Below are 27,531 nucleotides of genomic sequence, written 5' to 3' on the forward strand. Positions count from 1 at the left end.
CATGACAGCCATACAATTTTCTCCCATTGTAATAGAACAGCTCGGACAGCCTCAAATAGTTTACTCCTTCCTGACTCCTGTAGATAGGACACTGTGCAGAGTAGGCTTTGAGTCCAACCTTGAGGTCTGAGGATTATTGTTCCAGGACTAGCTTCTTGGTATTGTTTTTCTCTCTGAAACCAGATCTCATCAGTCTTCTTCTACAAGTGATGCACCCTTCTTTCAGAGCTGTGAGCAGGGATCCTAGCACAACATAGCCCTCATCTCCACTGGAAAAATTTATCTTGGAAATACTTAAAAATATTTCCCTTCAATTGGTTGAAATGCACCTTGTGTTCCCACAGAAGTGCTTCAAATCAGCTGTGTGATGCTGGGGTACGAGTTCAACCGTCATGGCAATTACTTCTGGATTTTGTAGGGGTAAATAACATCAAGTGCCAGTTTGGGCACAGCTTGCTTGCACAGACGGGGCTTCCAGCTGCCTCAGTTAGTGAATCCCCTTTAGTTCTCTACAATGCTTTCTATCTTCTCTCCCAACCAGCCTTTCCAAGTAATCCTTTCTGGAAGTATCCCCTCCCCACTGACCCAAAACAGGGATCCATTTGTGGAAGAACACTTTCAGAAACACCTAGAAAAAATTATTTAAAATTCTCCGTGTGTATTCAGTTAATTTTTTGGCAGAAGTGAAAGTAGTGGCCTGTAAATCTTGACACCATCTCCCCAAAATGCGTGCTGACTGACTTTCCTTTTCCTCTCTTTATTCAGATTTGTTTGAAGCACTTTCAGAGCTCATTATTTTGACAGCAAGTCATTGTTTACATGGGAAGGAGATCAGAAACCTACTCAATGAGAAGGTGGCACAACTGTATGCTGATCTGGATGGGGGATTTACTCATGCAGCTTGGCTTCTGCCAGGTTGGCTTCCTTTACCTAGCTTCAGGTACCAAAAATAACATGTTAAACAGTATATACTTAAGAAACTTCTGTGCCTGTTTCAGCTCTTTCTTAGAGTATGTTTTAAGTAAATATGAATTTTAAATAAAAATGGAATGCAAGGATATTTCCTGTAGGGGAGTTTATCAAAATACTGTTTTCATGGTGTAACCTCAACTAGAAATTAGGAAGGCAGTTGCTTTTAACTGACATCTAAAAGCATAAGACCTATAGCATGCCTAAAAGCATAACAATTACAGCATAACTAAATGTTATCCCCACAACTATTGAGTACCTAAATTTGAGTCAACGCATTAAGAATGAGGGTTTGGGAGTTTCTGAACATGTTAATTCAGTATAATTGAGCTGCCTAAATTTAGTGTATGTAATTAAGTATATACTGATCTAGTTCAAAGCACTTTTTGAAGCTTTGTTCATTTTCTACAAAGCAAATAACTTTTATGTAAGATATTTATTATATTGGGTCTGATCCTTCAAGTTCTGCACAAGCACATGGGTTTGTTTGCATCTTGTCTTAAATTCATTTGTATTAAAACTTTAGAATTAAAATGGCTACCACAAATAATTAACATATTTTGTTTTTTTGCGTAGTATAATTGTATAGGCCCTGGCAGCTTTGATGATTCATCCTTTGGGTCGTGTCACCCTTACAGGTATGGGATGAGCTCCTGCTCTTCCAGATGTCTGCTGTTCACTCTTATCCTCTGACTTGCAGGAAAGCTAGCAGCCATCCCAAGCCAGGTCTCAAGGCTTGGCAGCATCAGCTTTGTCTAGAGGATCCAGGTCTACTTACTTGTGGCCTTCGGCCGAGCACAGTACTGATCTAGCCTAGTACTGAGATGATTGATAACAACCTCTTTGGGCTCTGGTACCGTATGAGCATGGCATATGGGGCATATGTCCCCTTTTGGGTCCTCAGTACTATTAAGGACTGATCTTCTTGGTGCAACCAGTCTCCCTGGTATAGCAGGCCATCTGAGAGGAATGGGTGATACTGGCCACAGTGTTGTTGCCAGACAGGATCTTTCAGCCTCTATCCCTGAGGATTACAGACTGTTCTAGGACCTTTTTGGGAGGGTAGCAGCAACCCTGGAGATAACCACCAAGGAGATTTAGGACACGCTGCACAAGGTCCTCGACATCCATCACTCCTTGTCAGTAGGGCGCATAGTGAGCCCAATCAACAAAGGCCGCCTGGAGCTCACAAAAGACCTGTGGCTGGTACTGACATCCAAGCGAGCTGATAGATGGTATCAAGTCCCAGCTACTATACACAAATTGTTCTGATCCCATGCAGTTCCATGATCCTGGTCATATAATCACAGCCATGGAGAGGACTCATCGGAGTTGTCAGAAGGTGACCCCTAAGGATAAAGAGGCTAAACACCTCTATCTCCTGGGTCATAAAGCTCACTTCTCATCAAGATTCCAGATGCAGATAGTGGTCTTGGAGAAATATGATCATGTATCTAGTGTGCATTACAACCATTTATTGGAAAGGTTCCACAAGATTACAGGCAGAACTTTTGCACCATCCTGGTGGAGGACTGTTTAGTGGGCAGAACAGCACTGCAGACAGTTTTGGCTGCTGCTGATTCTTTCTCCAGAGCAATGGCAATGGCAGTTCTTCATGGCTGGCTTTTGGGGGCATACCTAGACAGTTGCAAACAACAATTTAGAACTTGCTTTTTGAGGGCCAATCCCTCTTCCATGAGAAAACTGATAAGGCAATGAGATCTCTCAAAGATTGCGGAACAACCGTCAGTTCTCTTGTTACATACACTGGGCCTGCAAGAATAGGGATTTTAAGCCTCAACCTTTCCAATACCAGCCATTTGTCTCATACAGACCACCTGAGCCTCCAGCCCACAGGCAGAGGTCCTTGAGATGAAAACCTGCTAGTGGTTTTTCCTCCCAGTCACTCCCCTTATATTGACACCAAGCAGGCAGTACATTTGATTTGGTGCCTGAGGACCGCATACCATTCTTCTTGTGGTCTTTGCCTTCCCACCTTTTTGGTGACCATTTGACCCACTTTCAGCACATGTGATCCAATATCATGTCAGATTGTTGGATTCTGGAGGTAGTCTGGGCAGGCTAGATCATTCTATTTGTTTGTCTTTCCTGTCCCTCTTCAGGGATCCCTCCAACAAGAGTTTGCTTCACCAGGATTTATAATGCTTTCTCACTTTGAGTGCTGTAGAGGAGGTTCCTCTTCATCATGAGCAAGGAAGTTCTATTCAAGGTATTTCGTCATCAAGGAGACTGGGGGGCTTTGCCTGATACTAGACCTCAGGGCTCTCAATACCTATATAAAGAAGCTCAGATTCAAGATGGTTTTCCTCTCCTCCATCATTCCCATGCTGGAGCAGAAGGACTGGTATGCTGCTGTCAATCCCAAAGATGTCTGTTTCCATATTGTGATACCCCTGGCACATAGGCATTTCCTAAGGTTTATGTTCAACAGGAAATACTGCCAATACTGGTCCTTGCCTGTTGACTGTCTGCAGCACTCCATGTATTTACCAGGCACACTGCAGTGGTAACCGCTCACCTGAGAAGATCTGGCATTCAGATGTTCTCATAGTTGGATAACTAGCTGGTGAGGGGACACTCGCCGTCAGAAGTCCAGACCCATGTCTTGTGCATCCTGCAGATGTTCCAATGTTTGGGCCTGCTGGTGAATGAGAAAGTCCATGTTAATACCCACGGGCAGATAGAGTTCATTGCGGCCATTCTTGATGCGTTCACGGCAACAGCCTCCCTACCACTCAACAGATTTCATGCCATATGCACTCTTTGCTTCCACCTACAGTCCCAGCCTTTAGAGTGGGTGAGGTCTTGCTTCCTGCTGCAAGGTCTTATGGCAGTGTGTACCTTTTGTAACCTCATTTGCAAAATTCCAGTTCAGGCATCTTCGGGCCCGGCTCTCCTCAGTCTACTGCCCAAGATGTCACTGTCTAGACAAGGTGGTGCATCTTTTCCTGACGGTTCTTCAGTCTCTGGATTGGTGGACAGACCCTTGCAACATGCACAGGGAAGTCCCATGTACTCCCGGTTCACCCTTGAGAACTATGGTCACTGATGCCTTCAGATCTGGATGGGGAACCCTTATGGACAATCTAACTGTGTAGGGCCTCACATATCAACGGCCTAGAGCTCAGGGCCATGTACAATGCCTGCCCTGCCTTCCTTCCTGTGATTCATGGTCAATTAGTCCTGGTAATGAGGGACAATATGGCAGTTGTGTTCTACTTAAATAGGTGGTGGTAAGTGCCGAGGGCAGGTCCCTTGCTCTAAGCCAGGAAGCCATTCACCTTTTGGGACTTTGCTGATAAAGCAATACCATGGTGTATTGCAGACCATCTCCCCAGATTAGACAATGTGAAGGCAGACAGTCTTTCTACAAGGGGTCATTTGGGACCTCTTTAGGCTCTGGGGTCCCCCACATAGACCTTTTTTTGCAAGAGCACAGAACAATGACATTTTTGCTCTTGGGAAGGATGTAGTCCTGTCAGATATGATTCTCCTTCCTTGGACAGAGGGGTCTCTTCTATGCATTTCCCCCCTGCCCGCATCCCTCTGCTACCTACAGTTCTGCAAAAGATCAAGTGGGAGAAGGCCATACTGGGGTTATGAGGATTATATTGGCTAAGGCAGATGTGGTTCAGGGAGCTTTACAACCTCTTTGTAGTGCCTTCTATCTCTCTGCCTATGATCCCCAACCTTGCTCATAACAGTGGCTCAACCTTGCACCAAGACATGAGCATCCCTTCACCTGACAGCGTGGATGCTTGCTGGCTGATGTCAATAGAGCTAGCCAGTTCTCAGGATGTTCAGAGTATTCATATTAATAGCAGAAAGACCTCCACTATGTCCACTTCTCTCCAAATGGATAAGATTCTCACATTGGGTGATGTAATATCAGATGTCCCATGTCCTTGCTAGCATCCAGTATATTCTGGATTACCTGCTGCATCTCAAGCATTCCAGTGTCTCACCAAACTTTATATTGGTGCACTTTCTGGTCATCTCTGTGATCCACCTGCTCATTGACTAATTTTTGGTTTTACCCCACTGAAGAGGTTTTGAAGCGCATTGCAAGGCTCTACCCACTGGTCAGGGATCTGGCTCCAATGTGGGATCTCAACCTGAACTTCACATAACTCATGGAACCCCTCCCCCCGCTGTGACAGATTTCTGTTACCAATCTGCCTGAGGCATCAGGTGATCAGGCCTGAGGCCACAGGATCGTTAGGGGTGTAGATGAAGGAGCACACCAAGGGTCTAAGTTTTAAAGCTTTATTAATAAAATAACAGCGGTGAGTGCGGGGAACGCTCCCACGTCACTCAGGGAAAGAAAGAAAGCATTAGTGCCCCAGCCATAACCCACTTTCATACTCTCACACGCACGATCCGAGGCTGGCCAAGCCTGGGTGTAACGTCAGAAGAAGGGGGGGGGAAGGGTGGATGAGAGTTCTGTCTTGTGCACAAGCTGTCCAGGGTCCGCTGTTGATCTCTAACTTGCTTCAGCTCTCAGGAGGGTTTTAAGTCCTGGGTTCTTTCGGGGGCATTTCGTTCAGGGACCTCTGTTCCTCGTGCTCTTTGTACCAGTCCAAACCGGCTTTCTGTGGCTTCCTCAGCATTCCCAAAACACACCAGCTTCAGGGACGTGAGACTTTGTTTTTCCCCCTCGCTGGCCTTCACCGTCCCACTTGTTTTTGCACTCTCTGCAGTCCTGCTCAGCTTAGTTCTCCTTTCTCACGGTTGGCTGGGGTGGGTGAGATCTAGATAACAGGCTTCTTGGCTGCGTAGAGTCTATTCGAGCACAGTGACCTTGGACTTCCTATCGGCGTCCTATCTTCCGATTTGAGCTGAGGTATTGCGTTAACCCGTTCTCCTCTCCCCCTTCGGCCTCTCGCAACCTGCAAAGGAATCTTCCACTCCACACTCATACCTTTAACCTGTCCCAAAATGCCTTGCAATGCTTGCAACAGGTTAGCAACATACAATGCTGATCGGCCTCCCCAGGGGACCCCCTGAGGGAGGGGGCCACTGAGTTGTGACACCGCCCTTGAGCCTCCGACCACATGCTTCTTACCTTATTTGTCAATGAATGTGACCTTCCTCTTCGCTATTATCTCTGCCTGGAGAGTCAGAGCTCCAGCCCCTGATGGTAGGACCACCGTATACATTATTCAATTGGACAAAATATCCATGAGTCTGCATCCTAGATTCCTGCCTAAGATGTTGATTGAATTCAACGCTAATGAAACTATCAACCTACCTGTATTCTTTCTCAAATTTCATGCCAGCAGCTCGAACAGGAACTACATCCCCTTTGAGTGCGCAGAGCCATTTTGTTCTACCTGGACAGCACTAAATCCTTCCAAAAATTGCCCAGACTGCTCCTGGCCTGTGCAGAGGGTCTTAAAGGGCAGGCCATATCTTCACAGAGAATATCAAACTGGATCGCATAGTGTATCTGGACATGTTATCAGTTAGCTGATCTGTAGCCACACAACAATGTGAAAGCACATTCCACCAGGGCACAGTCTATCTCTGTGGCCTTGCTGGCAAACCTCTCCATTCAGGAGATTTGGAAGGCAGCAACCTGGACTTAGTGCATGCTTTTGTTGAAATTGTATATAGTCAGCTCCTTGACCACACTTTGGTTAGTTATGACATATGTTCAAGAGACCAAATAACTAATGTCAGTCAGGTTTATTGCTCTAAGCCAACAATAATGTCGTACAGGGAAAAGGTTGATACCATTCTCTGGGAAGCTGTCTCGTGCAGTGATGTTACATTCATCTTATGCAGAAGATTTGCTCACAGAGTTACACATTTCAGCTGGGTAGTATTTATATGATGATTTTACAAGTTACATATCTCTTTACATGTCACTAAAATCCAACCCATTAGTTTGTCCCAGTTCCCAAACTTCTTGTTCTGTTCCTTCCTCATCCTTGTTTTGGATACTAGCATTCCAGATACTGGTCCATGAAGGTACTACCCTAGCTTGCACTAAGCCATAGCATGAATGTATCTCGATTTTGACACGTTTCCTATCTGCTTATGACAAATGCAAGGTGTTACAGGATACTTAGTATAAATGAACAGAGTTATGGTATAGGCCAGTTTAGGCAACAACACTGTTATGATTTGTGCTTAATTGCAGGGTGGGTTGGGGCATGTTGTAACACAAAGCAGCTATCTCTCTGGCCCATCTCATCAGCTCAATGGAACCTGAACCAGTTTTCCCAGTCTTATGTTCCTTTGTGTTTCTGGTGCGCGCATTGTACTGTGATGCACATTATCCACTCCATATTCCCCAAAATCCTTGATGCAATTACACCTATCAGATCAAATACCTAATCTGCTCTGTGCCTGTTCTGCTCCTCAAAATGGTATCTGAAATGACTACGACCCAGTTAATAATATTTGGGTAGTAAATGACTGACATGTCACTGAAATATTCCTTTTAAAGACTAGTGAAAACTTTGTGAATAAGTATTTTAGGCATTTTATCTAAACAATCTTTTGGATTTTCACTGATTATTTGCAAAGAAAAATTCTGCACATTTGATAAGTATTTACAGCATTTTGTGTGTTTATTTTATATACAGACCCTAATAAAAATGCTTTGAATTACAGACGTAGAGACAGAGCACACAGAGAAATAAAGAACATTTTCTATAAAGTAATCCGGAAACGCCGTCAATCTGGGGAAAGGGAGGATGACATGGTCCAAACATTGCTGGATGTTACGTATAAGTAAGTGAAAGTGTTGAAGGTTTGCCATTTAGAAGTGTAAGGGGGAAGTGCTTAGTACATTAACAGGGTATGCTTCATTTACCAACATTTCCCAAGTCATTGCCGCATGACTCTTGTCACCCTCCTCACATCTCCTCCTTGGGTTATTTGGCTTTCTCCCCTTGTATGCAGCTTTGTATAGGCTTTTGGAGAGAACACTTCTTTCCATGCCATGTTGATGAGGATAATGGGTGAAATTTAGGCCTTTTTGCCACCTCCCTCTAGAGGCTGAAGGATTTCACTTTGTTTAGGTGCAGACTGTGTGAAGCACCCAAACAGTAGATTTCTTAAAAACAAGATTGATTTTAAAATTGGAAAGAAAAATCAGACTAAAATAAAATGAATGGTTTGCATAACATACCCCACCTGAATACTGTGCAAAGTTCAGGGAGCTAAGCTTCCTTATCTTAATTATAAAGAAGAAAGATGTTACATGGGTAGGAAGCAAAACCCTTCCCTTCCCTTCCTCCTTAGTCAGCCTAACAGCCTCGTTTTCCATCTCACTTACCCAACCTACTTATCAATCCTTAGGGCAAGGAATTCTAACCTCACTAGATGAGGTCATCTCAATGTTTCCATAATGCAGATTTTATCAGGAGTCTCTTCCAGAGAGGATATGCCACAGTTGGTGTCTCCCCCCAAACCAGTAAAGTTGTCTTCTAGTCATCTCTGGAAAGCTTCCCAGGCTTCTTATCTTCAAGTCCCATATTTCAAAAGCCCTCTTGAGCTCAATTTCTGTAGACTAACCAAGGTGGTTGGTTTTTTAATTTAATTTCCATTATGTACTGCAGGAGTTAGACTGTACCTCTGTTGCATGCCTCATTTCTCAACTGTACCGCTGCTGGATGCCTCCAGATTCTCTGTTGCCCTCAAGCCTCTTTTGAAATCTTTCAGCAGTTTCTCTTACCATGAAATATATATTGGCAGACCCTTTCTCACACCTCTGTTCTCAGTAGAAAGAAAAAGAACTGTCTGTGCATTGTTGATTCAGTAAAATTCCATGTACAAATGGCAGACTTCAGGTGTGGTCTTGCCAGGTTCATTACTAGCTGTGTTTAAGTGTAGATCAAAAGGTTAGGAGGTAATTTATTGTAGATTTTTAGCCAAATGTTGGAGGCAGCTGTCAGATAGCTGTTGCTTTTCTCCCTCATGGCAGCCATGTGATGACTTTCTCTCTAGCTCCTTGCATTGCAATCTCTCTTCTTTCCCATGCTTCTGCAGTTCCCCAACTGGAAGAAGGAAAAAAACTGAAGCTAAAAGTAACTACAATCAAACACTTAACATGATGTATGGCACTATATCTGGATACCTAATCAAGTAAAGCTAGAATGTATTTATTTCCTTAATCTAGGGATGGCCGTTCGCTGACAGATGATGAGATTGCTGGAATGCTTATTGGATTGTTGTTAGCAGGCCAGCATACGTCTTCTACCACCAGTGCCTGGCTTGGCTTCTTTTTAGCTAGAGACAAATCAATACAAGAACAATGCTATGCAGAACAGAAAGCAGTTTGTGGAGAAGACTTGAGGCCCCTAAATTATGACCAGGTTTGTTTGTTATATCATTTTCAAAAATTTAAAGATAGCCTGAAAGTTAATTTATGAAAGTGTTTAAACTCTTAATCAAATACTTTGTTACAATTACAGCATCTATGTCACACATATGCTAGATGCTCATATTCTTGAACTTGGTGAATGAAAGCAGGTTTTGGTGGTAACTTGTATTCTAACATCACCTCCTGGATAGTGGAATCTTTTTTTAATTAAATCAAATGAAGAAGCAGAAACAAACAGGGTAGCTAGTGAAGTATATACCGTATATACTCGATCATAAGCTGGTTCGTTTATAAGCTGACCCCACCAAGATGGATAAGTAAAAATGTGGAAAATTTTTATGACCCATTCATAAGCTGACCCTATAATTCAGGGGTCATCAAACTTTTTGGCTCCCAGGCCATCAGGATAAGCCGCTGGTGGGTCGAGATGGTTTGTTTACCTCGAGTGTCCGCAGGCACGGAGGTAAAACTAAGTAAACAAAGTGTCCCGGCGTGCCAGCGGCTTACCCTGATGGGCTGGGACAGCAACTTTTTTTCGGGGGGGAGAAGCTGGGAGTCGGGGGAGTAACCCCTGTGACCACCCCTAGCCCGGGACCCCACCCCTAGCCCGGGACCCCCACACTCTCCCCATCCCATCCCATCCCTTCCCACCTTATCTGGGATGTCTCTGGCCTGGCTGGAGCTGCTCCGGCAGGCCTGGCGCCGTGGCCACAGCATGCTCCAGCGCCCGGGCAGCGTGGCCACAGCCTGCTCTGGGGGGTGGGGCCGAGTGGGACGGCTGCAGCCTGCCAGCCCTGGAGCTGCAGCTGCTTTGGAGGCTGGGGGGAGAGCGGCGTGGCCAGAAGCAGAGAGACTCTGGCCCCACCTCTTCCCTTCTCGCTCTGCTGGCTGTGCTGCCTCTCCTTGCTCCCTCTGTTGGGGGGAGGGGCTGTGTCCCACCTCTCCCTCTCTATACCCGTTCATAAGCCGACCCCCTTCTCTGGTGCTTCCCTTCTTTACTAAAAAAATTTGACTTATGAATGAGTATATACGGTCTTTGGAATTATGTATTTAAAATATGAGCAGCTTATCACATGGATTTTCAAATGGAAAAATACTGATTTATGAATGTTAAATATTCCTAAATCAGAAGGCAACTGATAAAGTTTACTATATTTGCAGCTGAAGGAGCTGAACATGCTGGACCGCTGTCTAAAAGAAACTTTAAGGCTTAGACCTCCTATAATGACCATGATGAGAATGGCCAGAACTCCCCAGGTGAGCATATTTGTTGATTCTATCCAGATCAGTGGTGTGGCTGTAATGTAAATTAATTGTAACCCTGTAGCAGATAGGGAATGACACAGTCAGAAAGGATGCAAGTCCAAACTAGGTTTTTAACTTAGCAAATGTGTCACCAACAATGAGATTAGTGCAGTGAGCTGCACACTAATTAGCACAGGGGCATAGGAGGACTGGAATGTGATGGTTTGAGCTTATTCCTGTCAGACCAGGGAAAATGAAGAAGAGTTTGGGAGTCAGCAGCCATCATCTGTTTATCAGAGAACTTGTTGTTGTGGCATTGTGTACCTCGCTAAATCACTGGTGCCTTGGGTCTGTTATACACTTTTCTGTTAAGGACATAAATATCAGGATTTCCCCTGCCTTGGAACTTGTCTACTTTTGGCACTTGTGAACATGAAATTAGTATATTTAACTTTATTTATTGTACTGTGGTATTTCTGTTGGTAAACTAATCTTGCTTCCTCCTGAAGGGCCTTCTGTCTCCTACGTTGACACTTGTTCCTTTGTACTTTGGAGAAAACACATTTCTATCTAGTGTGAACTTTTCATCTCTCGCCTCTTGGTCTTAGTTTGATTTGCAGTTTTTCTAACCTGTTAGTACCCTGCCTTTCTTACCCGATATACCTCACATATCCTTCTGCAATGCACATTAGCTGAAGTCAGTGCTCAGCCTATCTGAAAATGAGGCCCTATATGTGTCTGATATTAAGCAGTCTGATTACCTCTGTCTGTCCCCTTAGGCACTAACAATTTAAAAAAAAACACTCTCTACAGGGTGTGTGTGTATATATTTTTAAACGTTTTTTTTATTTTTTATTTTTACTGTTTGTGGTGTTTGGATGCTCACTTGAATGACCTATTGCAGCTAAGTTTTTTGCATGTGCGGGTATTAAGAGGTCTAGTTCTGTTGGAAGCTCTCTATCGGGGATGAACAAGTCAAGCTGGTGATCACAGGTATATTACTATGTATAACATTTTAAGGGGGGAAAAAAGTGATACTTTCCTTACTGCCTCATACTATTTTCAGTTCAGTCTAGTTCAACAATAGATGGAGCTATAACACAGGCTCATTCACTCTGAAAATACCTTGTTTAACTCCAAGGAAAGGAAGCTTTTTCTCTTGTGTAACACACTGTTCCGTTTCTTTTTGTATGCATGCATGAGAAACCAGAACGCTTTTTCTCTCCAACCACCCTTTTTGTCTTTAAACTTTTCTCTTGGTGGCCCTTTACAGATATTTCTCAAGGTTCAGGCTACTATCCTTGATTGGGTGACCAATATTGCTTCTAATGCAACTGACAAATTTTCTTAATCTTGTCTTTCCCTATTTAAATTTTCTTTAAATGAACAAAAAATATCACATAAAGATACTACAGAACATTTGTGGGTAAGAGACCCCTTCAACAAGAGGCTTTTTCAGCTCCCTTTTTGTGTGTGAAAATAAGCTCAACATTTTCTCACGTGACATGCATGCATGGTCATGGCTAGGGTCACAGGGACACAGTCTCATCTTTGGAAGGGAGCCAGCACAGTAGTAATGTCAGCATCTTTTACCCTAACATGCATCGTTCCAGATTAGTCTTCAGTCAGTGAGGGCTGGGTGAAACAGAATCTAAAGATTGAGTAAACTGTAGTAGTAATAAAAAAAAGCCTGGGGCATAATTACTAAAAGTTCTGAAGATTTGCAAAATGGTGTGCAACACTTAAAAGAAAAAGGATGACAGTGGCATTTCCTTTCCTTTCATACTTTACTTTTTTCTTTTTAATCTTTTTTTTACTTCTGTCAGTCTTGATCAGTCTCCCCAACCACAGTTGGCCCTATTTTCTAGCCTGCAGTCAGATAACTTCATTGTCTTGCTGTAAAGTCTGTTCTACTGCATTCCGCTGGCAGTACTTGTTTTGTCTTTATATTTACTTAACATCTACACTTACATACTGTGTCCCAAATAAACTTGCTGTACATAAGATGCCAGTTTGGGAGCAAAGTATTCTTGAAAGTATATTTACTGTGGCATAGTGATTAATATGAAACATTTTCACCAAAACTGGAAAATCATTATTGTGCAGCCTGTACCTTTTTTATTTTATTTTTTTAAAAGAAGAATTTGTTGTGCGGGGGGAAATGAGCTCACTCAATGTTCATAAGCAATTATCTGAATACAGTACCTTGCATACAGTTCATCTGAATACAGTACCTAGTTAGGAACATAGGATCTCTTTGGTCATTGAGTCTAGTCCCCTACTACCGCAGATGACCCCCCCCCCCCCCCACCCTACACTACTGTTGATAAATTTATCAAGCTGCATCTTAAAACTAGTTAAGTTGTTTGCTCCTACTACTCATATTGGAAAGCTGTTCCTGAACCTCATTCCTCTGATGGTTAGAAATCTTCTAATTTCCAGATGAAATTTATGCATGGCCAGTTTATATCCATTTGTTCTTATGCCAACATTGTCCTTTATAAATACACCAAGGGTAAACGCCAAAGAGGGAGAAGAGCTATTTAAAGCTGTCTCCTCTCAGCCTTTAAGAGCTTGGTTTGTTTACCCTGGCAAAATAGTCTCTTATAATAGGTTTTCCATTCCCCACATCTTCCTAATAGCTCTTCTCTGCACCTGTTTTGACTGAATTCATCTTTCTTGACCATCGATGTGAGACTTAAACCTAGTATTCCAGATGAGGTCTAACCAGTTAGACTGCTCTAATTGTTCAGCTAAAAAAACCGCAACTCTTTATAAGCCAAGTTGAGGATGACACTTTGGAGAACTTTTGTAGAAGAGAAAAGGGAGAACTGCTTTTTGTAACAGGACTTTTTTTTTTTTTTATTTCTCCTCCCCCCTCCCCTCGTAGACTGTTGCTGGCTATACTGTACCTCCTGGCCATCAGGTTTGTGTCTCTCCCACTGTTAATCACAGACTTAAGGATTCTTGGATAGAAAGTTTAGAATTCAAACCTGACCGTTACCTCCAAGATAACCCTACAGCTGGAGAGAAGTTTGCATATGTGCCATTTGGTGCTGGTAAGTCAAATGATACGGTAAGAAATTGCATTAGGACTGAGGGGTTCTCAAACTTCATTGCACCATTACCCCAGAAGGGGGGTGGAGCGGGAGTCACAGCCTGAGTCCTGCCGCCCCAGGTGGGGCTGGAGCTAGGGCTACAGTCCTGGGTCTCAGCAAGTCTAATGCTGGCTCTGGCGACCCCATTAAAATCGAGTCCTGACCCACTTTGGGGTCCTGACCCAGAGTTTGAGAACCAGTGCATTAGGTCATTGATAAAATAGCAGCATGAAGATTTTTGCCAAGAAATAGAGCAGATTCTGTTCTGTAGATAGTATGAGATATTTGCTGCTGTGAAGGTAGGGTTGGATTTGAAATCAAAACAATGTACTAATCACATTAACCAGCAGTGCAGTTAAACACATACATACATGCTTAAGTCCTACTGATGTCAATCAGTCTTAAGTATGCGCTTAAGTGCTTTGCTGAAGTGGTGCCATAACAGTTGTTTAAACACAGTGAAAGAAAGAGTAGTGTACATTTTAAAACAAATTGTTTAACTCTTATTTTAGCTCAAGATGCATTACGAAGTGCAATAACTATTCTCCTCTGTGGGTTTTCCTCTAGGCCGTCATCGTTGCATTGGAGAAAACTTTGCTTATGTTCAGATTAAGACTATTTGGTCTACTCTGCTTCGTTTATATGAATTTGATCTCATCGATGGATATTTTCCTACTGTAAACTATACAACCATGATTCACACACCTGATAACCCAGTTATCAGATACAAGAAGCGATCACACTAAGTTTTGGAGACAAAATTATTTCAGCATTTAAATTGTGAAAATTACTGTTTTTGAATAAGTTATGACACAATTAAATGGTTAATAGAAGAGCTGGTGCATTGGATGTGTAGTGTTATGAAAGTGAGGTTAAGCTAACCATAAAATGTGTAATTGTTGTATACTGCACAGTACTGTACATTCTAAATTAACCAGACATTTTATTATAAAAATACTGTCTTTTCTGCTTGTGTAACAATTTTAAGGTGGATGCTGCATATTGGTGAATTCAACTGTTTGGTCAAATCTTGGGACAAAGGTGAACATCTAATCTTTATTTACAAGGTTAAATTTTAATTCGTGCTTTAAAAAACCTACTTTCCTTGATTCAGCTACTTTAATGGGCAAGACTAAGCTCATGGACATCAGTGGGAACAGAATCTGTTCTCTGATGCTGGTGCGTATTTTAATGTGAACAAGATGGAAAATGCTCACTTTGCAGACTTTCAGCCCTGTCTATATTTGCAGAAGTAAACACTTTTATATAAGGAACTATTCAGCACTTTCCTGAATGAGCCAAAAATTGCCATGGGTTTTAATTTTGAAAACCTTAACATTTTCAATATTTTTCAAATGTGACAGGTGATTTAGGTGCTCATCTTGAGACAGTTTTTGAAGGGTCTGGATTTTCAAAAAGTACTGAACCGTCCATCCTCTGAAAATTAGTTCTGTTTTAAATTATGTAAAATTAGGCATCCAAAATAATTAGTCACACTTGGAAGTCTTGGTTTCAGTGCAAAGATTAGCAGTAGAACCTTACAAATCCAGAATTAATAGCTAAGAGTAAGCATATAAATTACACTTCTTAGATATATCTTTAACTGTGTTCATTGTTTACTAAAGAAAGAATGGAATAACTAGTGTGTACTACTGTATTAACTAGAGTAGTGTTTAGAATGATGTAGAGGGGAGAATGGGTACTGTATAGCAGTAATATATAACTTTTTTTTAGAAGTGCCTGCTGTTTGGGGAACAAAAATAGTCTCATCAATATTAAACCTTCTGCTGCCCTTTATTATTAAATCTTGGCAATGTGGGCAAAGACTGAAGCTGTCCACGAAGAGACAGTGAATTAATAAGATTCTTCTCCCACATGGCCTGTCCGAACTCTATTCACATGGGAATGAGTAACATTTATTTCAGGACTGTTATATGTTGTACTTGTGTGGTGGAAAATGTTTCATTAAAATTTATAAACTCTTTGTGAAATAGTTTCCTGTGCTCAAAACACTGTCCCATACTTTCAGAAAAATATAGAAAGTAGGCTCTTTTTACTTACTGCTTTAAAACTTCCTTCTTATGGAATTTTAATAAAAGAATGGATAAATATGAACTTAAGCCAGTCTGATGCTGACAGTACACCACTATCTCGATATAACATGACCCAATATAACACGAATTCGGATATAACGCGGTAAAGCAGTGCTCCGGGGGGGCAGGGCTGCGCACTCCGGTGGATCAAAGCAAGTTCAATATAATGCGGTTTCACCTATAACGCAGTAAGATATTTTTTGGCTCCCGAGGACAGCGTTATATCGAGGTAGAGGTGTAGTTAGTAACAAAACTTTGTGGCCACAACAAAGTGAAAATCTCAGTGTTTAAAAATAGGGATGTGCTAGCTAATATAAAATAAAGCTCTTATCTGGTGAGCTGTTGCCTTAGGAAACTCCCCTTGCATAGAGGCTGAGTAAAATTAATTCCTAATTATTTACTGTAGTAGAACATCATGCGAGTCTGGCAGCGCTCCAGTGCTTACCATGAATCCTCTTGCCTACCCGTGAAGCTGAAACCAGCAAGAAAGGTGGTGAGAGTACATTTTTGTTGTTGTTTTTTGGCAAGAGTCAGGGTTTAGTTACCCTTTAATAGTGTGCACGAGAAATACTCCTGTACTTAAAATAACCTGAAACAACAATTAAAAGGATGAAGTCATCTTTATTTCAGTACTTTGACAAAATACCCATAAAATTCAAAACTTCTACCTTACAAAAATAGGTCTCTACTAGTGATATATTCTGTCTGCACTGCCAGTAGCAAATATATTAGGACAGAATTGTGTAACTTCAGTAGCTGTGTCAGAAAAAGTGCAGTACACTTTGAGCTACACATTCAGCAATCAAATACACAAGCTTCATCTCCTGGCATCCCATTTGATAAATACACACTTTTTTTTTTATAACTTAATCATTTAAATTAGCATTCCACAAATATACATGTAATTTAATGATTTTTGAATGAACACACAGTGCCTATATACATAAATTCCAGTCTGCGTGGATGTGCCAGCAAGGGGACTGTGTAATCATATAGCTATGTTCATGTTGGTCCCACAATATACACATTATACAAAAGCACAGAAGGAGTACAGATTTACAAAAAGGTAGTTCATTCATCATCATTACCAGTGATGGAGATGTTGAAAGGGTATTATCTTCTAACACCAGAGTGCAAATGAGTGTAGGAAGTAGAACCTGTAAGATTAAAAAAAATCTTAAAGTGCTTGGAGAAATTGGATGATGACTTGTAGTCAGCATTAGTTATCTGACATTTCTGCAAGACTCTTCAGGTGACCTTTGCAGATTGTACTATAAAGTAAAAGATAGAAACAAGTAGTTTTGTTCTTGAAGTATAAGTTCTGTTTTGTTAAAGTGGTTTGACTCCTTATCAAACTAGATTTGGGTCACTTTGAACAGTTACGGCTAGAAGTTTTGGATCCTGTTAGCTGAGAAGTTAACAGAGGTATTTCTTACTGGAAGAGCCTTTTCAGAAAGCGTGATAAAAATGCTGCAATGTGTCATCCAGTACTTGTCAGCATGGGAATAGGCAACTGAGCCAAACAGCACAAAAGCTGATTAAACAGGAGGAATCTTGATACAAAAGAGTTTACAAAACCAATCCCCTGTCTTTCTTAGATGTTGATTAAAACCTTGCTGGAAATTTATTAGACAGTCCCAGCAAAAGCTACACCACATATTAATTCAGTACATAACTGAACAGTTTCATTCCTATATAGTTTCTGACCACTCTCATATGTAGTGGGCTTTTTGCTCCTTGAGTTCAGCTGTGAGTTTTCCCCTTTGTTTAAGACTGAACCTGAGAAACCAGCATATACTTTCTAACTCAGAACAGGTATTCTGTGTCTTTGTACCAGGAAGAGGAAAGTTTGAGTATTTACCTGACTGTACGCTTCCAAGTCGCCTCTGTAGTGCCTCCAGTCGATTGATATAATCTGTTAAAGCTCTGTCAGGATCATAATTCTGCAGTTGAGAACATGCAAGGGAAGCTGGGCTTAAATCAACATGGATGCCCTGGTACCTAGCAGAAGAAAAACAATGAGCTGTAGGTTTCAAAAATTGAAGTTACTGTACTGGAATCCTGTTTCCAAAGGAGAATGTAGCAGCCATCTTATGAATGTTAAGTATACATATATGCTGACTTTTAGAATATCACAGTGATCTACGGAGGGTATTTAACTGACCCCCATCCTGGCTCCCGTGTTTCTTGGACACGCTGGGGGGGAGGGATAGCTCAGTGGTTTAAGCATTGGCCTGCTAAACCCAGGGTTGTGAGTTCAATCCTTGAGTGGGCCATTTAGGGAACTGGAGTAAAAATCTGTCTGGGGAGTGGTCCTGCTTTGAGCAGGGGGTTGGACTAGATGATCTCCTGAGGTCCCTTCCAACCCTGATATTCTAGGGTTCTCCCCACCCCACCCATGATACATCTACACTACAAAATAGACCCATGACAGTGAGTCTCAGAGGCTGGTCTAGGAGCTCTGAAACCGGGCGGGCGGGGGGATGTCCAGAGCCAAGCAGGAATGTCTACACTGCTATTTTTAGTGCTGTAGCACAAGTCCTGTGAGCTGGAGTCTGTGGCTCTGAGATGTGCTGCTGAGGGGCGGTTGTTTTTTTATTTCAGTGTAGATGTAACTTCAGCTGCCTGACTTCCCTGCTATTCCCAAGATTTCTGTTGCATTCCCTTGAGGCAAAAGTCACAAGTCAGTCTCCTATTGAGACTGCATAAAACATGCAGAAGTAGCAGTAGTTTCAAGTACATTTGTTTTAAAAATTTCTTCTAAGAAAAAGCAGGATGTTTGAAGAAGCTCTGTATGGTTTTAGTTCTCTGTAGTTTCCAGCTGCTAAATCACATTAAAGACAACTACAACTAGATTAAATACTTTTCCATGTAACCAACTGGTGTAGTTGCCATAGGTTATGAGATTGCAAATGAGAGGGGAGACTATTTGTACAGTAGTGGGAGAGGAAGTGTCCATGGCACTACGTGAAAATACATTCCACAGCTTGAGAACTATTGGAGCCTGATTTTCAGAAGTGCTGAGGACCCACAACTCTATCTGAAGTCGAGAAAGACTGCAGGTACTGTGAAAAATCTTGCCTCTGGGGTGAAATACTGGCTCCAATGACTTCAACAGTGCTAGGATTTCACTGTGGTATCCTAGTGGTGATGCTCTGAATGTCCATAGATGAGGGCTTGGAATGAGGCGCTAGAAGCATTTACATAATTTTGAAGCAACCCCATTAGCTGATTTATGAATAGTGTTGATGGTTTCTGAAGAACATTATGTTCATCAGAAGGCTGGACACTACAAGGTTAGGCCTTGAACAGAAAATATATAGTATATTACGTATCAAAATGTGAAATTCCCACACTCCTAAAGTGCATTAGTATTAATTGTAGAAAAAAACTTTTCAGACAAAGAATAATTATGTAACAAAAACTTACCTGTGTTGAGAATTTATAGGAGATCTGAGAGGCTCTAGGTCTGATCTGGATCTATCAGAAGAATGTCTGTGTTCTCCAAAGAGCTCCAGACCACCAGCTAATGAATCAGGCCGTAGCTCATTACCTAAAACAACAAAGTAGTATTGTCTATACAAAAAATATCAACCTGTGAAAATCAGACATTTTGCACATTGACAGATATCCCAGGTGCACTCTTTGTTTTACATGTGGTAAAGTGAGAGTTAAAAACTACAGCTAGTTAAGAAAGTACAGCTATTCTTGCCTACTAAGCTGACCAATACTGTTTACTTGTACTCCGTCCTCTGTCTACAGCCGTCTCTTGTGTTACACTTAGACTGTAAGCTTTTTTGGGGCAGGGACTGTCTTTTAGTTCTGTGTTTGTACAGCACTGGTACAATGGGGGCTTCATCTATGACTGGGGATCTTAGCCACTACAGCAAAATAGATAATAAATAATAAAAGTAATTGCCACTGTTTGATCACCTGTTTTGACACCTAATCTGAAATTAGGAAGGCCACAGAATAGTTAAGAAATAAATTCACGTATACTCACAAACTACATGTCTTAAACTTCTAAGACAAAGGAAGTCTCAAACAGCTGTATCAGCTCTTTTGTTTAGTAAGAGTAATTTTTGTAAAATGGAAATTTTATGTTCTACCATGAGCTTTCCCAGCATATAACTATGGGTTGCTTCCTCCCCCTCTCATTCAGGTACAGTAGTTACAACTTTTCACTTCTCAGGATCTTGGCGCTTCCTGCTACCACGATCCAGTCAAAACTTCCTTGAGGCGCTCTCAAAAATAGCTATTTTAACAGTATTGAGTAACTATGAATATTGGGTGGAGTTTCACAACCAAGATTGGGAGCGCTGCAGAAAAACAGTTTTCAGGTAGAAAAGTGAGATTTCCTTTTCTACTCCATAGGCTGGAGCTATGGGATTCTACCTAGCAGTACCCTAATTTGCATAAGGCTGGCACTGCACAGAGTTGCACTGGTTAATTTAGAACTATAATTCTGATGTAGCCCTATATTAACACTATAATACTTAGTGCACATGTGGTCTGCACTCCCAGTCGTTTCCCAGCAGAGTTCCATTGCTAAAGGAGACTCTCATTCAGCCCAGGAAGCTTTCTTGAACCTCAAGAAATAGAGACTACTTCATTCTTTTAAGATTTCTTGATAGGAGACCATGGGTGAAATCCTGGCTCACTATAGGCAATGGCAAAACTCCCATTGACTTCAACAGATTCAGGATTTCACCCCATATTTACATAGTCAGGAGTGAGTAAAAGGCTTTTTGACCCTCCTCAGACAAACGGAATCAGATTTCCTGGATTTTGGGTAGAGCTGGTGCTAGGCATAAGCAGATTAAGCAATTTATTTATGGCCCTGATCAGCTCCAGGGGGCACCCAGTCACTATGTGTTGGGGGGGCAAAATTTTCCTGCTAGGGCCCCCAATGGGCTAGCACTGCCTCTGATCCAGGAGACATCAGACAACCTTTTTGTCTGGGTTGGAGTTAAGACAAAAAGAGAGGAAGTGTTGCTCAACACAATGGTCAGCAAAGTTGCCTCGTCTGCCCTTGCCTCAGGCTGGTGTGGTGGGCCCTGTGATAGTCAAAGTTCCTGCCTGTCCATGCCCTGAGAAGGACTTACTCAGTGAGCCACCCTTCTTAGAGCTGGGGGAAGGGTCTCTGATACCGGAGAACACTTCAGCAGATACGGAAAAATCTCACAGTTCACATGCTGCTCTTTGCTGAAGATGAAGCTGCTACGTTTTAAAAAAACAACAACTGCACACAGATTTGCATCTGATGAGAAGCAAGGTACAAGAGAGTTCAGAGTAGTGTCTGTGCTGAGTGGAGTGGAGTGAAACCTGAGAAACAGATAGGTCTAACAACTGAAATGAAGGGGAAGGAGCAACCCATTGGTTCCAGATCACGGGAGGTCAACCTAAAATGTTCACTCAACACTAGTATAATCATGGATGATGCTTCTTCAGACATTGCCAGTCAGTGAGTTACCTGTGTTCAGGCTAAAGCCATCCCTGTTGACACTTATTAAATTAGAACCTGTAACTCGGTACCACCGACGAACCAGGAACTTCATTCTGCATTTAAAATAAAAAGATACTTTAGAGTAAGCCAAGTATTTCTTTATTTAAATAACAAGCTTATAATGTTCCAAGGGGTATAATAATCCACACAGCAGCAAACTGAGTAAGGAGATAGACTTTTAAAACCTAAAGAACCTGGATTAAACAGAAATAGAATTTACCTAAGAAAAAGATATGGGCCATATTCTACCTTCAGTTATACCTATACAATTCCAGTGATGTCTGGGTATTGAACAGGTCTGACTAAGGGCAGCATTTGTCCTAGATGTCTACATTACTTAGCATTAATGTCTGAAAATATAAGTCACAACAAATAACTGCAAAAAATTTCAGCCCCAATGCAGAAAAAAGGTCCATGATAGCAGTGGTATATTCTAAAGTAAAACCCTTAGTCACTAGTTCCCCCATCTTGCAAACACTTTCACTCATACTTAACTTGAGGCATGTGAGTAATCTGAATTCAGGGAACTGTTCATGTGCCTAAAGTTAAGCATGTATGTATTTTCAGCATTGAGGCCTCACAAAGGAATTAAAAAACCAGATGTAGTCAGAGTATTTACTGCTTATACACAATATCGCTCTCTGTCATCTCCAAAAAGTTTAATTATAACAACTTGATTTCTTAGATACAATTCCATTTTATGGATTACAATGCCTGTGTTTTAAGGGATCGTTTTTACTTTTTAAAGACAAAGTAGGTTACAGAAAAGAAACAATGACACATTTCTAAAATACACAGGCACTCTGGAGACGTCACCAGTAATTCATTAGTAATTTTTAAAGCTTGTTATCATAGCCCATAAATTCTGACATCAGTGGATTACAACACAGAGCCAGGCTGCTTTGATTTACACTTGTGCTGCAGAATGTCTTAAACAACTTGCTCCAGTCGTCTACATTACCAGTGTTCTGTGTAACTGCATTCTTTTTAAGATGCACTGTTTTCATGGTTACCAAGACTTACAATTTAGAGTGTGTCACAAAAAATGCTGGATTACACAAGATACTTCATTTGATAAAATATAAGGCCCTACGTGAATTGTGGGATGATTGTCAAATAATTGTGGCTGAGTTGCGGACAAGACATGGAAAATCGTGGAAAAGTAATAATTGACCTGTATTAATTGCGGTAATTTGGAAAAGCTGGCTGCCCGTGACTGACAGCAGGAGCCCCTGCGGCCCAGGACTGACAGCTGGAGCCCTGGCTGCCCAGGACTGACAGTGGGGCTGATTGTTAAAATACAGTATACAGTAACTCCTCACTTATAGTCGTCCTGGTTAACATTGTTTCGTTATTAGGTTTCTGATCTATTAGAGAACATACTCGTTTGAAGTCGTGCAATGTTCCATTATAAGGTTGTTTGGCTCTCCCCGCTCCGCCCGCCTGGTGCTCCTGCCGGGAAGCGGGGTCAGAGTAAGGGGGCTTGTCCCATTGCTTCAGCCCCAACGCCCTGACCCCGCTCCCCAGCAGGAGTGCCAGGTGGGCGGAGCGGGCAAGCCCCCATGCCCCAACTCTGGCAGGAGGGCCGGGCGGAGCGGGGCAAGCCCCTACGTCCCGACCCTGCCTCAACTAAGCTTCACAATCATCATTGGTGAGTACAGTATTAAATTGTTTGTTTAAAATTATTTAAAACTTATAGTGTATATTTATATAATGTCTTTTGTCTGGAAAAAAAAATTCCCTGGAACCTAACCCCACCCCCCCAATTTACATTAATTCTTATGGGGAAATTGGATTCGCTTAACACTGTTTTGCTTAAAGTCGCATTTTTCAGGAACATAACTACAACATTAAGCGATGAGTTACTGTATATACACCTGAATTTAGTATCAAAATTGCAGTGGAAGCCTAATATTGTGGGATCTACAATTTTGCAATATCGCAAATTAAGTAGGGCCTTAATAAAATATATGTTAAATTCAATGTTCACATTTGGTTAACCTGTAACTTCCTGTGATTTACCTTGAAATTGCAATGGACACTCTGACCACAGAGCGAAATTTGGTAAAACCCTTTGAACGATGTGTAATAATTTCTAGGTCAGTGTATGAAGGCTGCCCACCCATTCTTGCAATGAGGGCCAGGGTGGCTTCTTCACACTCTTGGAATCCACCTACTAAGAGCAGTAAGTATTTTTTCTGATATATGAGAGCTTTCCGAAAGCTCTCTGCTCTCAGGTATTTTCCATAAATTATCTAGATGACAAGAAACAAAGAAAGCACTGTAAGTAAAGCATTCAGAGGACTGTTACAATTCCAAGATTTTTGACATCATTACTGTTGAAGTTCATCTGTGATTATTCACTTCCTGTCCCTGCCTGCACTAATGATAACATTATTTGAATACCAGTTCCATAATATAGGGATGTTTTGAGCTGTAAAAAAATATGTAACTTACAGAAGAGTGTTTATGTCTTACCCCAGGGAATGTTATAATGGAGTTCCATGTCTCCAAGACCAAGCCTCTGAAAACTGAATCATACTGATGTCCCCAGTTAGTCTAAGTGAGAATGATGGTGAATGCAATGGAAAACAGGCCCAGTTCTAAACAAGACAGCCCACTGTGCTGAGAGAGTGCAGTTGGGGACAAGCTTCCTACCTTTAAAACAGCGTTTTCAGAATTCGATGCCAATTCTCTCAGAAAAGCTTCACTCCTTAGTTCTGCTCTCAGTTTGGACAGCTCTGCATCAGCTTGTTTCAAAGATTTCTGTAGTGACAGCTTTTCTCTGTTCCAGATCTCTCTCTCAGAGGCAATGAGTGTATCGATATTAGCTCCATTGTCCAGTGAGTGTCTAGAAGACTGCAGAGGGACCAAACCCTATTTTTAGAAACACATCTTCTTGTCATTTATTCATTGATTCAGTAGTGTGCTCATCACATTACTGAGTAGGAAATCCAGGTCTGAGGTGAACCTTGGGCCCTCACACTTCAGGATAACAGGGGTTGAGAGCACTGTGAGACGATGCTATTAACTTCCAAGGAAAAGTATACTCATTGCTTCTGTCCCAAGAACCCAAACTAACAGCTGGCTTATAGTAGCTTTATAGTCTTGAAAACACCTTGAGTCTGTTAGCTTCTAAAGTGGATGATGGGATGTAACCCGCCTGAGGAGGCACAAGGGACTTACAGGGAAAATGGCAGCCAACTATGCAAAGGTGGATGAACACACGAAGTGCCTGTCTGTGGGAAAAGAGAGCTTGCCAAGGCACCCTGATTACAGACAGCTAGAGGGCAGGACAAGGAACAACTGACATCTGCTTGCTGCGGGGGAAGGGAGTAGGGAAGGATGGGAAGAAAGGGAGAAAAGTTAATCACCCTTCTTCCCCTCCTCTTAGACTGCCAGCCCACTGAGTACTGAAAAGAACTTGTGTAGATATATTTCACGTGAAAAAAGGGTGATGCTTTTTAGTCTATACATATTTGTTTATGGCAGTGCATAGAGAAGATACATACATAATCTCCACAAGGTCCTCTCTGTTGGTATCGTCTGAGTTCCTCCTCCAGTTTCATGGCAGCGTTCCTCAAATTGTTCTTTTCCTCACTCAGTCTGCTGACAAGCCCTGTCAGCTCTGCATTTTGTCTCAGCAGTTTTTCAGTTAGTGAGCTAGTGGTAGCCCCTGGGGGCAACACTAACTTCAGCTAGAAAGGAAAAAAACTTGCATGAGATCAGATTGATACAACTCCTACCCTAGATGACAAGTTTTGTGGATGATAACAGTGCTTTGTTACTGTATTAGAGAAATCTGAAAAGCGTAATTTTAATCTAAACAACAGGTGAGTTAATCCACAGTTATAAAGTATCAGAGGGGTAGCTGTGTTCGCTGTTCCATGTCTCTAAGACTAACAGATTTATTTGGGCATAAGCTTTCAAGGTAACTCCCTTCTCTTCATGTGCTAATATATATTTATGCCTGTATCTGTAATTTTCACTCCATGCATCTGAAGAAGAGGGTTTTTTACCCACAAAAGCTTATGCTCAAATAAATCGGTTAGTCTTTAAGGTGCCACCGGACTCCTCGTTGTTTTTACACAGGTGACTTTTTATGGTATGTTATAGCAGAACATTTCATCACAAACTAATCTATTATAATAATAATGTGCAATATTTATTTTTATGATGTTCATATTTGTTTCTAAAAACCGAAAGAGCAGTTTTCAAGTTAGTGCTATCTTAGAACAAAACAGGGAAAGCTAATTCTGAACTACTTTGAAAACAGATGCTTTGCACTGATGTTGGCTTTAAGGTTGAGCTCAGTCAAGAACCAAACATTGCACAAGTGTTATTCTTTGTGCCAGACTGCATCATTTCATGTTCTGAACATTCACAATTGCATGCAGATTTTCCTGTTGCATTCTCTTAGTAAAGACAACATAGGTTAATTAAATGTCCTGTAACAACCTGATATAGTAAATATTAAACACTGATTTTTCACATCCGGGAAATAGTGAGTAAAGTTTTTCCCACAGTAGGTTGCAGCTATATGAGTTACTTTTAGTACGTTTCCTAAAGAAAATGCTAGGAAATGTGAAATATACGTCAATTTGTGATTCCTTCTCAAAGTTGACAGGTAAAAAGGAAAGGATTTACAGCACTCTTTGCCAATGTTAAATGAGCACAGACTATAGTTGACTCTTCACTGTATAAGTTTACCAAAAGTGATTATGTTCTCACCTCTTCTAGTTGGGACAATCCAGGTAATGTTCCCAACAGTAAAAGAACATCTTCAATATTACTTTGTACCTCAATAAAGTTGTCATCATCTGCTGTTTCAAACTGTAACCTGGAATGAAAATAGCAAATATTTATAGTGTATGCAGTGTAATACAATGTAACTACAGTGAAGTATACAGTTCTATAAAGTACGAGATTTCTGCATTTCTGAAGGAAGGCATAGGGAAAGTGATTGAAATTTCAAAAGTAAACAATGCTATGATGAACCCAATTCTCAAAAAGTAGAACTGTCTTTTTCTGGTTATTGAATTTTTTTTTTTTAAAGCAAGCACTGCTTTCAGTTTTCTGAAGACACTGTTCATAAATACAACAGAGGGTCCTGTGGCACCTTTAAGACTAACAGAAGTATTGGAGCATAAGCTTTCGTGGGTGAATGCATTCACCCACGAAAGCTTATGCTCCAATAGTTCTGTTAGTCTTAAAGGTGCCACAGGACCCTCTGTTGCTTTTTACAGATTCAGACTAACACGGCTACCCCTCTGATACTTCATAAAATACAGACATTTTGAAAAGCTGGCCATTTCTCAGGTAAAGACACTCACAGTCCAAAAGAGTTTAATAACATTCCAAAGTGCTCAGTTTCCCATTTAAGCACCTAAATTAAGCTGGCCAGAGTTTAAACAGCACTCAGCACTAACAGCTACTGTTGTTTGGAAGGGGAGCTTTACAATGCTGAGAACCTTTGGACTTTTGGACCCCCAGTCTCCCCAAAATTCTTAAACCGTTGTGACCAATTGTATCTGAGACATTTTCAGAAGTGCAGAATATGTTCAATGTACACCTCTACCCCGATATAACGCTGTCCTCGGGAGCCAAAAAAATCTTACCGCATTATAGGTGAAACCGCGTTATATCGAACTTGCTTTGATCCGCCGGAGTGCGCAGCCCCGCCCCCCCGGAGCACTGCTTTACCGCGTTATATCCGAATTCGTGTTATATCGGGTCGTGTTATATCGGAGTAGAGGTGTATTGCACTTCACACTAAGTTTTTCTGATATTAAATCAGTGTAATAGCAGAATCAAAAACGGATTCACACTGGGCTTCCATGCTGCTGGTGTTACAAATAAAGTCCCCTCTTAGCAAGGTGGTAGCCAGTAAAAGAAGGTTCAGGAATGTCAATCTGAATGAGAATTTTGCAAATAAAATTCACAATTTATAGAGTCCCTGATAAGCCTTTTTGTTTCACTATGAATGTTCAAACCATTACTGAATACAATAATTACTCAGTTCTTTTTAGGGGTTTTCCATCTACATCAAGCTCAAGTAACCCCCTCCCACCTTGCATAAGAAGCCTCCTTTTTTTGTCTGAACTGATGAAGGATTACACTAAGTTTAATATTTAGAACTGGATTTGCTACTTTGTGATCCAGTTTTATGCTGGTGTAACTTGACTAAAGTTACACCACATAAAACTAGAGCAGTGGTCTCCAACCTTTTTACGCCCAAGATCATTTTTTGAATTTCAGGGCAAC

The 27,531-nt window shown here is 41.5% G+C and overlaps 2 protein-coding genes across 2 annotated transcripts in view; one reads left to right on the forward strand and one right to left on the reverse strand.

Moving 5' to 3' along the window:
- Nucleotides 1-14,414, forward strand: part of LOC135873576 (lanosterol 14-alpha demethylase) — a 32,871-nt gene extending 18,457 nt beyond the window's left edge. The window contains exons 5-10 of the mRNA XM_065398193.1: nt 766-940; nt 7,612-7,731; nt 9,122-9,317; nt 10,487-10,582; nt 13,461-13,629; nt 14,236-14,414. Coding sequence (XP_065254265.1) covers nt 766-940; nt 7,612-7,731; nt 9,122-9,317; nt 10,487-10,582; nt 13,461-13,629; nt 14,236-14,414 — 935 coding nt within the window. The remainder of the gene's footprint in view (nt 1-765; nt 941-7,611; nt 7,732-9,121; nt 9,318-10,486; nt 10,583-13,460; nt 13,630-14,235) is intronic.
- A 2,214-nt stretch (nt 14,415-16,628) lies between these two features.
- Nucleotides 16,629-27,531, reverse strand: part of AKAP9 (A-kinase anchoring protein 9) — a 202,990-nt gene continuing 192,087 nt past the window's right edge. The window contains exons 43-50 of the mRNA XM_065398462.1: nt 25,999-26,107; nt 24,780-24,959; nt 23,926-24,126; nt 23,290-23,522; nt 21,235-21,320; nt 19,191-19,314; nt 17,623-17,762; nt 16,629-16,918 (exon numbers count right to left, since the gene is read on the reverse strand). Of these exons, the coding sequence (XP_065254534.1) occupies nt 16,875-16,918; nt 17,623-17,762; nt 19,191-19,314; nt 21,235-21,320; nt 23,290-23,522; nt 23,926-24,126; nt 24,780-24,959; nt 25,999-26,107 (1,117 nt within the window). The 3' untranslated portion in view covers nt 16,629-16,874. The remainder of the gene's footprint in view (nt 16,919-17,622; nt 17,763-19,190; nt 19,315-21,234; nt 21,321-23,289; nt 23,523-23,925; nt 24,127-24,779; nt 24,960-25,998; nt 26,108-27,531) is intronic.

Source organism: Emys orbicularis, chromosome 2 (assembly GCF_028017835.1).
Source record: "Emys orbicularis isolate rEmyOrb1 chromosome 2, rEmyOrb1.hap1, whole genome shotgun sequence".
Lineage (NCBI taxonomy): Eukaryota > Metazoa > Chordata > Testudines > Emydidae > Emys > Emys orbicularis.